At 49.6% G+C, this 14,377-nt stretch overlaps 6 protein-coding genes across 6 annotated transcripts; 2 read left to right on the top strand and 4 right to left on the bottom strand.

Moving 5' to 3' along the window:
• Positions 1-122: 122 nt before the first annotated feature.
• CTRU02_215672 (uncharacterized protein) lies at positions 123-623 on the bottom strand (the record flags this gene model as incomplete). The annotated part of the gene is made up of 1 exon (XM_036723630.2): positions 123-623. The coding sequence occupies one exon, from the start codon at positions 621-623 to the stop codon at positions 123-125; it is 501 nt and encodes a 166-aa protein (XP_036584313.2).
• An 809-nt stretch (positions 624-1,432) lies between these two features.
• Positions 1,433-2,807, top strand: CTRU02_215671 (o-methyltransferase; the record flags this gene model as incomplete). Its single annotated transcript, XM_036723631.2, has 4 exons — positions 1,433-1,730; positions 1,752-1,908; positions 1,962-2,419; positions 2,479-2,807. 4 exons carry the CDS (start codon positions 1,433-1,435, stop codon positions 2,805-2,807), a joined length of 1,242 nt encoding a protein of 413 aa, XP_036584314.2.
• A 2,963-nt stretch (positions 2,808-5,770) lies between these two features.
• Positions 5,771-6,604, top strand: CTRU02_215670 (Ankyrin repeat domain-containing protein 50-like protein 3; the record flags this gene model as incomplete). Its single annotated transcript, XM_036734023.1, has 1 exon — positions 5,771-6,604. One exon carries the CDS (start codon positions 5,771-5,773, stop codon positions 6,602-6,604), a length of 834 nt encoding a protein of 277 aa, XP_036574239.1.
• Positions 6,605-6,862: 258 nt separating this feature from the next.
• CTRU02_215669 (uncharacterized protein) lies at positions 6,863-7,902 on the bottom strand (the record flags this gene model as incomplete). Its single annotated transcript, XM_036734024.1, has 2 exons — positions 6,863-7,597; positions 7,672-7,902. The coding sequence occupies 2 exons, from the start codon at positions 7,900-7,902 to the stop codon at positions 6,863-6,865; spliced, it is 966 nt and encodes a 321-aa protein (XP_036574240.1).
• Positions 7,903-10,439: 2,537 nt separating this feature from the next.
• Positions 10,440-10,839, bottom strand: CTRU02_215668 (uncharacterized protein; the record flags this gene model as incomplete). Its single annotated transcript, XM_070206528.1, has 3 exons — positions 10,440-10,551; positions 10,605-10,671; positions 10,785-10,839. The coding sequence occupies 3 exons, from the start codon at positions 10,837-10,839 to the stop codon at positions 10,440-10,442; spliced, it is 234 nt and encodes a 77-aa protein (XP_070059828.1).
• Positions 10,840-12,258: 1,419 nt separating this feature from the next.
• Positions 12,259-13,070, bottom strand: CTRU02_215667 (uncharacterized protein; the record flags this gene model as incomplete). Its single annotated transcript, XM_036734026.2, has 2 exons — positions 12,259-12,851; positions 12,908-13,070. 2 exons carry the CDS (start codon positions 13,068-13,070, stop codon positions 12,259-12,261), a joined length of 756 nt encoding a protein of 251 aa, XP_036574242.2.
• Between the last annotated feature and the right edge of the window lie 1,307 nt (positions 13,071-14,377).

The following is a 14,377-nucleotide window of genomic DNA, read 5'->3' as shown; positions in this document are numbered from 1 at the left end:
TGGATGTTGGCTTACCCATCATTTTCTTCCGACCCATCCCCGGAATCGCATCCAGTAGGCTTGAAAGAAGTCAACAATCGATGCGTAAGGTTGCGTGAGGACGCAGAAGTCGTGAAAGTATGTCACTGGCGCAGAATGCCCGCTTCGCGTAAGTGATGAGCCCATCTCTTCAGTGTCGCAGCATCAAAAGGACTCGGGTCCAGCGTACGCCCGCCCATAACCATAGCGCCCTTCATCTCTGGGTGATAATCGGGGATAGGGGAGGGTTTCCATCTGAAACCTGAGCTGCGGAGAAGATCTACCATCCGAGGACCATGGTCGAGGAAAGCCTTGATGCGTTTAGAGCCGGACTCTGGCCCAGCGCCTCCGTTCGCAGTTAGAGCTTCCTCTAGATATCGAGCAGCGTCTTCGCGATCGTCATCGATGCCGGCTTCTTTGGAGATATCATTTTCGGGGATCCATATCGTGCCTCCGGAGTAGGAGGTCGTGCCCCCGATCTTGTCGGTTTGCTCAATGAGCATGGTGTTCAACCCAGAGATTGTGGCGGTAGCAGCTGCTGCTAAGCCGGCTGCGCCGCTTCCGACAATGAGAATGTCTACTGTGTGATTGTTTTGACGATCCATGTTTCCGCTGCACACTTGCTAAGGTGTACCTGAAGGATATACACTGCTATTGGATGGACAGCGTGCAAGTTTATATGCAGCAAGTTTCAAATCAATTTTTGAGAATAAAAATAAAAAGCGATGCTATGTAATTCAAGTACTGTACTGTAGACATGCTGTAAGAGAGTAAGCTATTTCACAAAGTCGACCATGCGTTTGCATAATTCTACTAACTGTGGACCTTTGATTGTGGAACATGGGTCCGAACTTCGACAATACTGAAAAAGCCAGTTCTAGCTCCCTGCTCCTAGACAATCAACAGTGTACTACGAAGATCCCGTTATGTTTCCTTGTCAGCAAACGGATCCACACGTATCTGTGAGCAGAAGCTTTTTCACACACGAGGACATGTAGACCGACTTCGAACTCCTCGGTGGACCACGGAATACTGTTCGCGGCTTCAATTTGAGAGAGCCTGTTTTGGCTTGCTATAGAGTGTTCTGTTATGGAGTTCTAGCTCTTTGCGGCTTGAATATGCTGCTGATTGCGGCTCACTCTCTTGGACACACACCAGTATTCAGGGTCAGTGCTGAAGCCTGTCCCCAAACGTGGTCGTCACCGCTAACTTAGCCACCCCATAGGCCATGTTAAGTGGGGCGGGCCTATTACAGTGTCATCATACTTAATCAGTGTTTTGGTCTTGGAAAAGAATAGAATGATCCGTTCGGATCACGGCTTATTACTCTAGTAAGATGCATACCTTTAAAGCGACGAACCTGTACCAAAAAGAAGAAGCAGTAGCTTTGCCACAGTCGGTTAAGCACTGCCACATGCTCCGACAACTAGCGACAAACCTGCTTGGTGCCGTTGCGGAGTACACGCTCCGTGGTAACATGAGTCGAGCGCAAGAGGCTTCTTTGCAGTCTAGAATTGTCAACATCGCGGGAGATGTATGCAGCATTGTAACGCCACCGGAAGACCAATGGCAGGTGAATAATATTCAAAGCCATAAAATGGCCGCTATCAACCTTTTCTTTAGCTGGCACGTCTTCGAACACATCCCATTGCGCCAGTCCATTTCCTATGTCCAGTTAAGTGACCTGGTCAGCGTTGATCATCCTCTTCTAGGTAAGTGCTGCCACATGACGCTATTTATGTGTTTGAAATTGACTATAGTAGTTCGAGTTGCACGCATGCTGGTCTCCACTGGTGTTCTGGAAGAGGACGGACCCGACCGGGTCGCGCACACTGCGAGCTCTAGGATCTTTCTTCCCGAAAACCCTTACGGAAACCTAAACCAAGTTGTGTAAGAGTCAGCCTGAGTAGTAGTGCTAGATTCGATGGCTAATTGCTCATTAGGCTGGATTATGGATTGTCCCAGTGTCACGCCGTTGAGTACTTCCAAAGCAATGGACGGACAGAACCGGACGGCATCGGGCCTAGTCCTTTTACTTTTACAAAGGGCATGCCTGATAACAACCTATGGAACATCTATGAGGACCAGACGAAGGCAGATGTCTTTATGCGAGCAATGAAAGCACTAGATCGCTTTGCGCCTATTACCGGTGCTGGTCTATATAGCTTTGCGTGGATCGCCGAGGCATCTGGTACGGAAGACAGCGATAGGCCGTTGCTGGTTGACGTTGGCGGTGGCGGAGGCCACGCTATTGAGGCAATCTGTCAAACCACAGGTCTGTCATTGAAACGTTGTATATTGCAGGACAAAGAACCTGTAATTGCCAAACTGAAGAGTACGGATAACCTGTCCGGCTTGCAGCTCATGTCTATCGACATGCACAAGGAGCAGCCAGTGAAAGGTGAGATATCGTGCTTTAACCCAGGTACGAAGCCCTTGTGTCTGCTAACCTGCGAGCAGGCGCATTCGTATATTACATCCGTCATTGCCTTCACGATTATAACAACGATGTAGCCCGCGTCATTCTTCAGAATATTTCCCACGCAATGGCGGACGATAGCAAGTTGCTTATTTCCGAGCAGGTGATTGACTGGCCTCCAAGGCCGGAATCTACTGCTATGGATATGCTTATGCTGGCTGTGGGTGGTAAAGAGCGGACCGAGCTGGAATGGAGATTCCTTTTGCAAAGTGCAGGGCTGTTGCTGGAGCAGATTCACAAGGCTTCTAGCTCGCTACATTGTGTCATTGAGTGTAGGAAAGCACTTAATACGTCGAATGATCAGCATTAATCAGCTGAAAGCTTAGATCAGGTTATACATAGAAGCATTATGGCAGGTGCTATAGTGTAATAGAAGTCGAAAGCAGCCCACTGAGGTAGAAGAACAACACTAATAATCCGACTAAGGAGAGCAATATCAAGGTTGAACCTGCTTACAGATGGATGCAGCCAGGAGCGTTCTGGCACATCAGCGCGTGGGCTACTCCGTTCATCTGTCCGTAGTAGAGAAGATGTCGTGACGGCTTCGTGGCTGGGTGCGTTGCCTCGCTGGCACTTGACCCATACCCGTAGTTGGGGCCAACCCCGGAACTGAATGGACCAGATAATGTTTGACTGATGAGATTAAACATTTCAACGCCAACCCAGCAAGCCAGGACAAGGGCCGTATCGCAAACAAGACCTACCGCGCCGATCGAACGTTTTCGGAGTAACAAAGACCGATCTTCCTTTTTCCATTCTTCTTGATTCCCACTCGTGTATTTTGTCTTTTAATCCGATTCTCAATCCGATTACACACTACGCAAGCCGAGTCCTCATCAAATCCCCACCGTGTCGGGTCTTTGGAGAGCCTTCTAGGCGGTCCAAGCTTGCGTCATTTGCTGTTGCATGACTCGTGGTTGAGTGATTGACCGTTGCTCTGGCCAGTGCCAGAATTGGGCGGAGACCCTGATCAAGACCCTGATCAAGACAAGACCCTGATCACATCCTGAGTAGCACCCTGACCGATACCCTAGTGGAGACCTTCCGAAGGTCCTTTCTGTGCTATCCCCCACCCGGTCAACGGAACGTAACCAACATCAAAGTTACGCCGGCATATGCCTTGCACCCATTTGGGGAAGGCATAGGCAACCCCTTGACCACCTCGTGTACAGGACCAATCATTGTCACTCCCACTCAGACGACACAAAATTGTCTTAGTCTTTGCCCAGCACCACTTTTACTATGTGTGTAGATTTCACCAATGTCTGTTCACACATCTCTAAACCGGTTCCCGAGACATCACTAACGTCAAACTAGCAGTACAATTTACAACGCGGCTGATTTGGGGAAAGAACAATTATCCCCTTGGCTACCTCGTCTAGAGGACCAATCATATCATGACAACATTCCGAAACGCCTATTGCCTACATCCATAGGGTAGGTCGGATAGCAAGCTCCCATCAGCACCTTGATTAATACACTGAGTCACGGAGGTTCGCCCCTGGATAGCATCTAAGCTCGGAGTTTTCCAACTTTTAACGCAAACAATAACCTTTGCTAGGAGCCCTCAGTCATCCGCTACTCGTAAGGCATGGGATGCATGCTTCCTACCCGCTTACCTTTTTTTTCCATTGGCGCTATGCTGGTGCCTCCATAGGAGAAATGCTTCGATCGCCATGTGGGCTTTGTTGAGATATAAGAACCATGAAGTGAGGAATGAATTTGCTTCCTACTTTCCAACATCCGCTGCTCCTCTTAAAACCTGTTTCCTCGCCCAAATTCTTCGTTTTCTAAATTTCTCTACCTATCTATCAATACTAGGTAACCCCTGCCGTCGCAAAATATGGCTATCGCTGTTAAGAAAGACCCAAATGTTCAAGAGACTATCCATCAGCCAGGCCGGGGTTCCCCGCAAGCAAGTCCGAGACTTTACCCACGACACGTTCACTCCTCTCAAGGCTCATCGGTTGTCGGCGGTCTGCTTCCCGCTGGGCACTTGAGCCTGCCAACCCGATTATCTCAACAACCAGCCCTACCGTCTGGTCGTCCTCGTCCTTGCGCGTGGAGGCAACCTAGACAACGACGTAGGCCACGTAGGCTCCACCAAGCCAACTCACCAGGGGGTCGAGTACACAGGCAATCAATCAGTCCACAGGCCCACACATCCACCCACACATTACCCCTCCTCCCTCTACACAAGAAACCCCACCCACAAGCCTATCCGTTACCCATCCGGGAACCACCATCCTCTCATCCTGGGGCTTCCTCACCCTGCCAACTACCTTGTCCAACGCCGAACACACTTCGGAGAGATATTTGGCCAGCCTCACTTCCGAGCGGGCAACGGGCGCCCATTGGGGAGGAAACCAGACCCCATCGTGCCCAAGATTGTTTTCAAAAGAACTTGCTTGTTACACGAAAGGCTGCCCAGAAACAAGATTCTGATGTCAGCTGCATCAACTGACTCGCTCTAGCATTTGAGGCCTTGTTGGTAGGCCCGTCGTGACTAGGGAGTTTTCTTTGGCCCGGCCTCGTTAATTGCTTGGTTCCGGCGGATTCACAACAAGCAGATGCAGGGGAAGTGGAGCTACAATACTACCTTACTGGAATAGGAAGGAGGGCCTGACCTTGGACAGCCATAATCCCCGCGTAGGGAAGATCAAGGGCACCCTGGAAACTAAACGCTGCGATTTGTTCTCCGTTTTTTTTGTTCTGCTTTCCCACTTTCTTACTAGACAAATTCAGATACAGATTCCTGCCGACTTTGGTAATTAAAAAAAAAATTTTGGCTATGAAAGGTTGCAAGCCGTTTTCTATGTTCCCTCTTGTGTTACTTGTGCGTCTACTAAACGACATTGTAGCAGCAATCAACATGCGCTGGCTAGTGACCCACTCGGGCAAACGGGGACTATGGGGCCGAGTCACCCGTCTACCAGTAGTAGTACAGGAACAGTAATTAATCGCGGGGAATCGCGCAGAGGAGCACCAACAGCAAAGTAGTAACCAACATACGGCAACCCTTAGCAATGGTTCAGTGATCCCCATTATGACTGTCAGCTGCCGATGGCTGCATCCGTCACAGAACGGCAGCATATCCTATTTAGTCCTGATTGTCCCTTATCTCTCAATATCAGCACTGGCTGACGCCCTAAAAACTCGACTTCACCAACAAATCGACTACATTCATCTTGACGTCATAATGGGAATCTCTCTACCAAATGAGCTTATCATGATGGTTGGACAAGAAAGGAGTCAGCAAAGGATCTGTTTGTCATGATCCAGTTGAATCGTTTTTACAATTGTCTCTTCAAACTTCGTTACTGGCACATGGTCAACCGCGACAATAGCCTCGTCCTACTAAAGGCTATTAAGAAACGCTCGACTGAACCGTACATGACTTCAACAATCAAGTATCTGTTGGAAGCAGGGGCGAATGTCGAGAAGCAAGATGAAAAAGGCAAACTGCCATTGGCTCTGGCAGCGGAACTGGGCCATGACGATATTGTCCAGCTTCTCCTCGACAACGGAGCAGATGTCAACGCACAGACTGGTGATCTCGGTAGCGCTCTCCGAGCTGCATCCTCGGCAGGCCATCAGGTCATTGTTCAGATGCTTCTCAACAACGGTGCGAATATTTACGAACAAAGCAATGCTCTTCATGCTGCAACATTACGAGGTCACGATGAGGTTATACGCGTACTTCTCAGTGCTGAGCCTGAAGGCTTTTTGCATGCGAAGAATCATGCCCTCCAGGTTGCATCCCACACCGGCCACCATAAGGCTGCACAAATGCTTATCGACAAAGGCGCGGATGTAAACGCACAGGGCCGATTTGGAAGCGCTCTTTACGCTGCAGCGTCACAAGGTCACCACAAAACTGTGCAGATCCTTCTCAGCAGTGGCGCAAATGTGAATGCACAAGGCAGCCATAATGAGAACGCCCTCTACGCTGCAGCATCAGAAGGCCACGCTGAAGTTGTCTCTACGCTCATTGCTAATAATGCGGATGCCAACGCTCGAGGTGGATATCACAAGAACGCGCTGGGAGTTGCAAATAGCAAAGGGCATCATAAGATAGTAGAAATTCTACTCGGTGCTAGGGACTAAGGCACATAGTCCCAATCGAGCTTAACTACACAGGTCTTCAACCTCTAGGCAATATACTAAGTAATAATCAGAGGATTCTACAAGGCCTATGCTTAATAGAATTACTGTGAAACGGTTTTTCTTTTCTTTCTTTAGTTTTTCTCTCTTTCCTTTAAGTTAAGCTTAGGGTGAGTAGCCTTGCGGACTTCACGTATAAGAATCAATTTAAAACTCCTTACAACTACAAACCGGGACAATTCACTAGTAATGCCTTCAGTTTCAACGCCTTTGACTAAGCTGTGATACACTCCTCCATCTGTCTTGATGAGCGATCCGGTGTAGCGGAAGCCGTTCCTGTTGGGTTGCAAGCCGCATACGCAAAGACACCTGTCTCAAAAACAGTTGCATACTGCGTGCTTTCCTCCTGGCGAGGCTATTACCCATCACTCGTGGATTCTGGACTTTCGCATCTTGTGCTTCCACCATTTGCCAATCAGAAACACCCTCGGTCTGGCCTCTGTTTTCAGCCTGCTCCGTCTCGAGGATCGCATGCATGTCGGCGTCAAACATGCGAGTTGACTCATCATGTCCACCCACACCATGTACGACAGCGTCATCGGGCATTTCGTGGCTTTCAACAGGCCGGGCCGCATTATGCACGGCCAAATCGTTTCCTGTATCCCTGGTACATTGCATCTTGTCATCAGTCTCATCGTCGGTGTCTCTTGTTGCTATGAGAGTCATGTCGTAGCTAGCTTTTAGAATGCCAACGCAGTCTGCGCTGTTACTGTCGACAGGAATGTTGTTGGAGACATCGGCGTCCGCATCGGCTTCCTTGCTGCTTTCCGCTTGAGCGGCGGCGATCTCGGTGCTGCCAATCCCCACTATTATTTCGTCGTGCGGAGTTGCGCTGCCATCTTGTCTGCCCTGTGGGTCCTGATGTCGCGTCTTAGCTCGTTGTTGTGGGTCGCGGCTTCGACTATTGCCGTGCAGGCCGTTCAGAAGTTCCAATAACTGGTTTAGAATTTGCATCAGCTTTTTGTTTGCCATCTCCGAGACTGCAAGGGTCGCTTTCCGCCCGAGCTTACAAATGCGTTCACATCTGGAATGCTTTCGCCTTCGGGGACGTATACAGCCCCATCTAGACGTCCATATGTGGGGTTGAAGTGGACGACGGCCGAAAACACACGGGCTTCCTCGCCTAACTGTATCGCTTTCCTCATGGCACTGCCGCCAGACTTTCGGACCTTATCCTTGGCCCTCTTGTCGTGCTTGTAGAGCATCCTCTTTGGGGATGCAATGGCCATGGTCTTGTTCATTTGAAATCGCCTCACAGTGAATGTGTCTCTAACGCTTGCTTGCTTGGACCTCTAAACTGACTGCTTCGATACCACCGTATTACTCCCACATGTGGCGCTGGTTAATCTTGTATAAAGCCATCTTTGGTTTCGTCAAACAGATCCAAAATTGTATCTAGCATGTTTCTGCCGTCTCTTCAGCGTTTCTAGCAACTACAGTTTCTTTGCGTGATGTTCTGGACCTGCTTCTAGTTCCCTGTCTTCATTCACACTGCAGAGGGTGGCTTCCTGACCTGGAGCTAGAATTGGCTCCTCGTGGCGTGCACATCCAGCCGAAAAATACTCCCTACGATGCGATCCATAACTGACTTAGTATTCTTTAAAGTCACTTAGCCCCACACTGGTCTCGATTGCGGACCGTGGAGCCGAGAACGCGGTCCATTGTTGTCTACGGAGTACAGTACATGGTCAGGGGCTGACTCAATTCTCTGAACCACCAGTTGTGCCATGCGTTTTTGGCTAGGAAGTAGCCTAGACCGCGAAGTGTTCCGCCCAGCACGACGTTTTTCTAGCCACAGTCTGGATGTGCCTAATTGTTTTCTTTTCTTTTTTCTTTTTTCTTTTTTTTTTTTTTTTTTTTTTTCCCAATTGCCATACTTCCCAACAATGAGCCTTGGTCATCTCGCCAGCTACCCACCATCAGTTTTTCCTGCAAGCCGTCTCTTCAATTCGGCATATTTGCCACAAAAAGCATCTTGCTTGTACGAGGATCTTCACTACATACACAGATTTGCGCTCCGACCTTATTCTGCATTATGACGGCGTTTTGGTTTATTATTTATCTCAGCGTTATCGTCAATCTCCTCAACCTTCTTCATTTCGCCATACGAATCCTATGGAAAGTGCCACATACTTAAAACCGTCGACCTAGGGCAGGATAGCTGTGCTGAACGAAGCATTGGATGGGATTGCTCCGCGGTCGGATCGATAGTCCCAATCGTCATAGTGGTAGAGATAGACTGTAATACGACCGCTTCTATTTGTTTCTCCGTTGAAAAGGGGAAATATTGACCTAGTGAATGTGATTGTGACGAGAGGATGAGGCTGCTTAGTGCATTAGTTCGTGGAGTCAACGTTCGTCCCAGAGCGCTCAAGAGCTTCCTCGACATAAAGGGAGGGAGGATCGTTTGGCACGACAAAAAGTCATATGAGCCTAGAGGGCCAAAGGCCCATGATGCATACGTGCTTGTGTCCCTCTTGGTGATGTCCTACATCGGCATCGACGGTCTTCTCCAACTGTGACTCGATTAGAGAATCCAACTGGCAGCTGCTAAACACAATAAAGCCTACTTGGTTTGGCCCCTAAGAGTACTGCAGCAGTATGGAGCGATGTGCAATTTCACTTTCGGCAATAGAGCAACTTTGGCCAGGTGTCGTCGGTCAAAGGGAGGACGTTGGGACACGACGAGGGTGACTGGCGTATACCCATGTAAAGTCCCACTGTCACTGTCTGGTGGTCCGTCGTGCGGGGGACCAAACCAACAAACCTTTCAGTCAGGAAAAGCCGAGACGCGATTAGTCTTCTAGACGAGGTTGATTAAATAACGTTTTTGCCTGCATTTTGGAAGGCAGCTAGCGCCAGAACGTAAGTGGAGACTCCCAGTATAGGCAAGTTAGCCCAAAGCTATCAAAGATCTGGCGGGTATTCAATACAACGTACCGCGGGGTCTGGATTCGCGCTCGGAACTAGCTTGCTACCCTTGACGTTTGATGGTGCAGTATGTCGGCTCCATGTTTCTGGCCAAGGTGACAATATTCAGTGACCATCCTAATTTGACGTTGTTTGCTTAGTGGAGGTGGACCCCACGTGACTGTTGACGTATGCAGCACCCTGTTGCCAAGTGCCATTTTGAGAAACGATAGGCCCTAACAAAGTGCTGACTTGAACTATAGCTCCGCTATGGGAGCGAAACTACTTCCAGTTGCAATTGAAAGACAAGGGTTGTCGTCCACCTGTTGCATGTATGTTGGACCCTTTGAGACGAGACCCTTTATTGACCCACCTCGCTGGCGACGGCTTTGCGTTCTCTTTCGGGAAAGAGAAATCAAAAGGGCCCCCTACGCCAACCCCTGATCCGACCCGACAGTTTGGTAACGGCGTAAACCTTATTACCCACAAGTTTCAGGCTAACGGCCAAACTGCGCGGATCTGTGGATGCCGAAGAGCGACACGTGACTGGATACGAGCAGAAAATTGGCGGGCTGTCATTTCCACTGCATGGTCAACGCGTCAAGACCAGGATCTGCCGGCTTGGCAAAGCAAAGAAGTGCCAGAAAACGATTGGAAATCGGAATATGCCCTGCTTGATTGTCTACACGGAGTATTGGCCTCACAATGCGTCAAGTAGAATCTGTATCCGTCTGTAGTACGATATTTCTGTCGAAAGTCTTTCGCATTACGGATTGTTTAGATGAGAAAAGCCAAAGAGAATGCAACGCCATGTCCCGGCTCAAAATACACATAACAAAGCAGCAAAAGCTAAGTACAGAATTTGCTTTCATTGCTCCTGTTGGCCCCACTCAGTCATTCCATCCCAAATTGGCGTTAGGGCCGCGGTGTCTTCGACGGCAACAGCAAGCGTAGTCACCTTGGATTTCAGCTCGTCATGTCTACACAGGACGTCAGGGCCGCATCATTCCGGTGGCGTAATCGCTCAACTTACAGCAACGCAATGGCATTGAGATGTTTCTCGTTTTCCTTTTCCATCTTGGTAACAGCATTTTCTATAGCTATGATGTAGCAAAACCAAACGTCTGGCGGCTCTTGAATCGCCGGAGGTGTTAGTGTAAACCTAAGGTTGTCAGCCTTCTGTCAGTGTGTTAGTAAGGAAGTAGTTACTAACACAGGCGCACGCTCAAAACCCTCATATTTGCCGAGGTCTTGATCATGTGGGCCATTGATTTCGAAAAGGGGGTCTGATATGGGGGATATCAATGGGTTTTCGGTGACATTTCTCGGATAAACCAGGCTGTCGCGGGTAAGACTTGCCCTCTGTTGAAGGGCTTGGACCGGTTGCGCTGTAGGAATGGCGTCACAATGCCGGACTCGATTTCGGGAGGATTGACGCCTGTACCGTAATTGGCCAGGCCGCCGAGCACGTTGCCGAGATGGATACATGACGTCACTCTCGAAGCAGTGATACAAATCAACGTTGTCAGAGAGGATAGACAATAGTCTGCGGCCAACGACGATGAAAGTTGGCACGTTCGGTATTGTCGTTGTTCATACAATCAGGACAGTGCTTTTACTCTTTAATACGGCACGAGACATAGACGCCACGATGTTGTGCCATGATTCAGGCAGCAGAAACGGATCTCAAGCGTGCCAATCGCATTCGTTACCAATAGGCTGGAACAACTCGTTTTTTTTGTTGTACTTTTCTCTTTCTTGGAGAAAGGGGACATTGGTCCGGATTCTCACACTACTGTTGCTGTTGGAACGAAAACGTGCACCTTACCCTCCGCTCATCCCGCATATCACATTTTGCAAGCAACAATATCTAGACGAGGTTGACAGGGGGCCGATGGTTTGGGTAACAGATTGACAAACGGTCCAATCTCGGAGTTGATGCCCGTGCAATTCCTCCCATCCCGCCCCCCCCCCCCCCCCCCCCCCCTCAAAACATCAGCCTGTACGGCGTACACCCTGGTCGAAGCCTATCATAAAACAGGCACAAGGGCATAGCGTAAAAACGGAAGAGGATTGATTGAGCGAGTCATGTAAATTTGATTGTGGATCTAATAACAAGCGGGGCCTTACCACAGGAACCCTGGGCCCAATTCCAAGTGCTGATTTTATTCAATCACTGTCAATGTTCTAGAGGTCACATCCTGGTTCCAACACAAAGCCTTCAAAATGACGTGGCAGACTGCGTTTACCGGAGCACCCGGGTCAGGGGATGGCCCTTGATTGTGTGGTGGGTGGTACCACTTTACAGCCCTAGGGAAGTTCAGATGGATCACCGGCAGCGATGGCGCCATGACCTTACTATAGTATTCTTGAAAGCACACGCCCTCATGAATGAGAAGGGTCTCCCACAACCCGCCTCGCCTCCTGCGCTGAAGGACCTCCTGGCCCTAGCAGCCCCTTGCCAAATTAGGGTAGCCCTGTTTCCCATCAGGCAAGACAGTCTGTCAGTTGAGTACGTAAGTCCTTGGCCTCCTAGGATGAGAACCTGGATAGCTTTTTCAAGGTCTGTGATTGGATCTAGCAGAGAGGTGTTCGAAACGAGCATCTTTCGGGCTGCAGAACAAACTTATTGTAGTGACTTCCGTCTGAAAGAAAATAAACCAACGCTATCATGTAGTCACTCTCTCTTAAATAGAGGCCTGCTTGTTTCTGCGATAAAAGACACCCTGGAGGCCCTGGGGTCTGCGTTCGTGTCCTTTCTCGGCGTCGCTGGGGAACATGGCGTTGTACTCTTCCGTAATTCTTTCCCAAGATAGACCGCTGCCGTGAAGGTTGTCAATGCAATCAAGTTGTTCCGAAGTATACCTCACGTTGCAATGGGGACGGCTTGTTGGACGACGACGCCGACGCGAGGCCGGTGCGCTGGTTTGAGGGCTTGCCGGAAGCCAGTTGAGAAGACAGCCTTCGACGGCCAATGGCGAGTTCTGGGACCGATGCTGGCATTGCGGGGTTGCATTGGAGAGAGGGAGGCCGTTACAGCATCCGTTTGTCGCCAATGGTATGGGACTTTGGGTATCCGATGAGAGCGTAGCGGGTCTCGGAAAGCTTTCACAAGATCCGACGAGACGAGGCGAGTAGGTCATGGAGGAGGTCATGGAGGTCGTGGAGTTTGATGCTTTAGCTGGATGGAAAATGTCTAAATCGCGCAGCCGTGGGAGGTTCACTTGAAGTTGCCTGGGTGAGGGGGACGAAGGACGCGGAGACAATTCCGAACGGAAGCCTTGGTGTGTAAGTCGTTTCGTCGCTTCTTACCGCTGAGAGTAGATGCTCTCTTACCTCTCAGCTTGCCCGCAACACTCTCTGTCGCATCAGGCAAATAGGGTGATTGGCTGCTTGAATATTCTGTCAAGTAAGGGGTGCTTACTATTTTCGAAACGTGGCCGTTGTGATCTGCTGAAAGTGTTGGCTCTTTGGGGCTGTAATAGACATCGGAATTCATGGTGTTGCGTGCGATGATGAAGGGAGCAAGAAACTTTAGAATGCACGAGGAACGCGGTAAGGCAACACTAGAGCAGAACGGCTTATCGATTGCGATGTGTTTATTCATGTTATAAGTAGGTGTTTCTATGAACCGACGGGGGTAATGTCTAGCATTCGTTGCAGCTGAATTTGACGTCGGCAACAGAAAAAAAAAAAAAAAAAGCAATTTGTAGAAAGACAAGCAAATCGGAGGGTGTGACGGAGCCGAGGACCACCGGCGCTGTTGCCCATGCAAAACGTCCGACAAGGATCCAGGTTGGGAAGTAGACAGGAATCGAACAGGGTACCAACAACGGGCAGATCAAGAATTGCAACTAGGTAGCAGCAGATCTAAGTCTCTATCGTTTCGACCTCGCTTACTCACATACTCCCCCAAAACAAATGAGATTCCAGTGAATACGACTTTCAGTGGCGAGGTGGAAAACGGCGTGAAGTATCTTTTTGTTATTACTCCAAAGCGAGGACCCTGGAGATCAGGGTTCTGCTGGAGGGTCCTAGACTTCTTGATCCCTTGTTTGGAACTGTCAGATAAGGTAGGTGGCATCAGTTTTGTCAACTGCAGTCTGGCCGGGTCGGTATTACGGGAATTGCAGGCCCTTGGAACGACTTCGACCAATTGGAAGACAAGATGATCTTGTTGGTTCAACGGGCCATCGAAAGTGGATAGATACCAACACGGCTTAGGGTTGCGAATGACAAGGACCAGGATTAAATCAAACATTTGCTCCTTGAGGCAGACAGAAGGCGAGCAGTTGTCAAACTTCCGCCCCGCTTTTCGTGATTGTCCCTTCGCAGCAATATCACCGCCCAACAGAGAGGCTGGCCTGGGCTCGAGTCATGAGCGACTGGATTAGATACCTCAGCGGAGGGCTTCCCCTGCCTGAACCTGGCTCATGTTCGCGCCTTATTCCACTTCTAGTTTCTGATCCATCACACAAACAGAAAAGCCACCGAACTGGATATGATTGCAGTTATCAAGTTGGCTGGAGAAGGCAGATCCTCTCCGGCGATTATCCGTAATTGCGCCTTCGTGACGGAGTGGATCGCAAGATCATCATGCATAGGCTGGCGGTACCGAAAGGATTGTGAGGTAATTGCGCGGCCAAGCGAATCCTGTTGAGCGTGTCGCGACATAATACTAATCCCGTTTTTATGCTGAATGGGAGTTTTGGCGGCCACTCCGTAATGCAAGCCCATCGTCTTGCTTTCCGCAACGGCGGATCAGGGCCGCAATACTATAAGTGACTTTGAGCCGTCTCGGATCTG

Source organism: Colletotrichum truncatum, assembly GCF_014235925.2.
Source record: "Colletotrichum truncatum strain CMES1059 chromosome Unknown Contig_0017, whole genome shotgun sequence".
Classification (NCBI taxonomy): domain Eukaryota; kingdom Fungi; phylum Ascomycota; class Sordariomycetes; order Glomerellales; family Glomerellaceae; genus Colletotrichum; species Colletotrichum truncatum.
The sequence above is the reverse complement of the archived record's forward strand: the minus strand, read 5'-3'. Positions and strand labels throughout refer to the sequence as shown.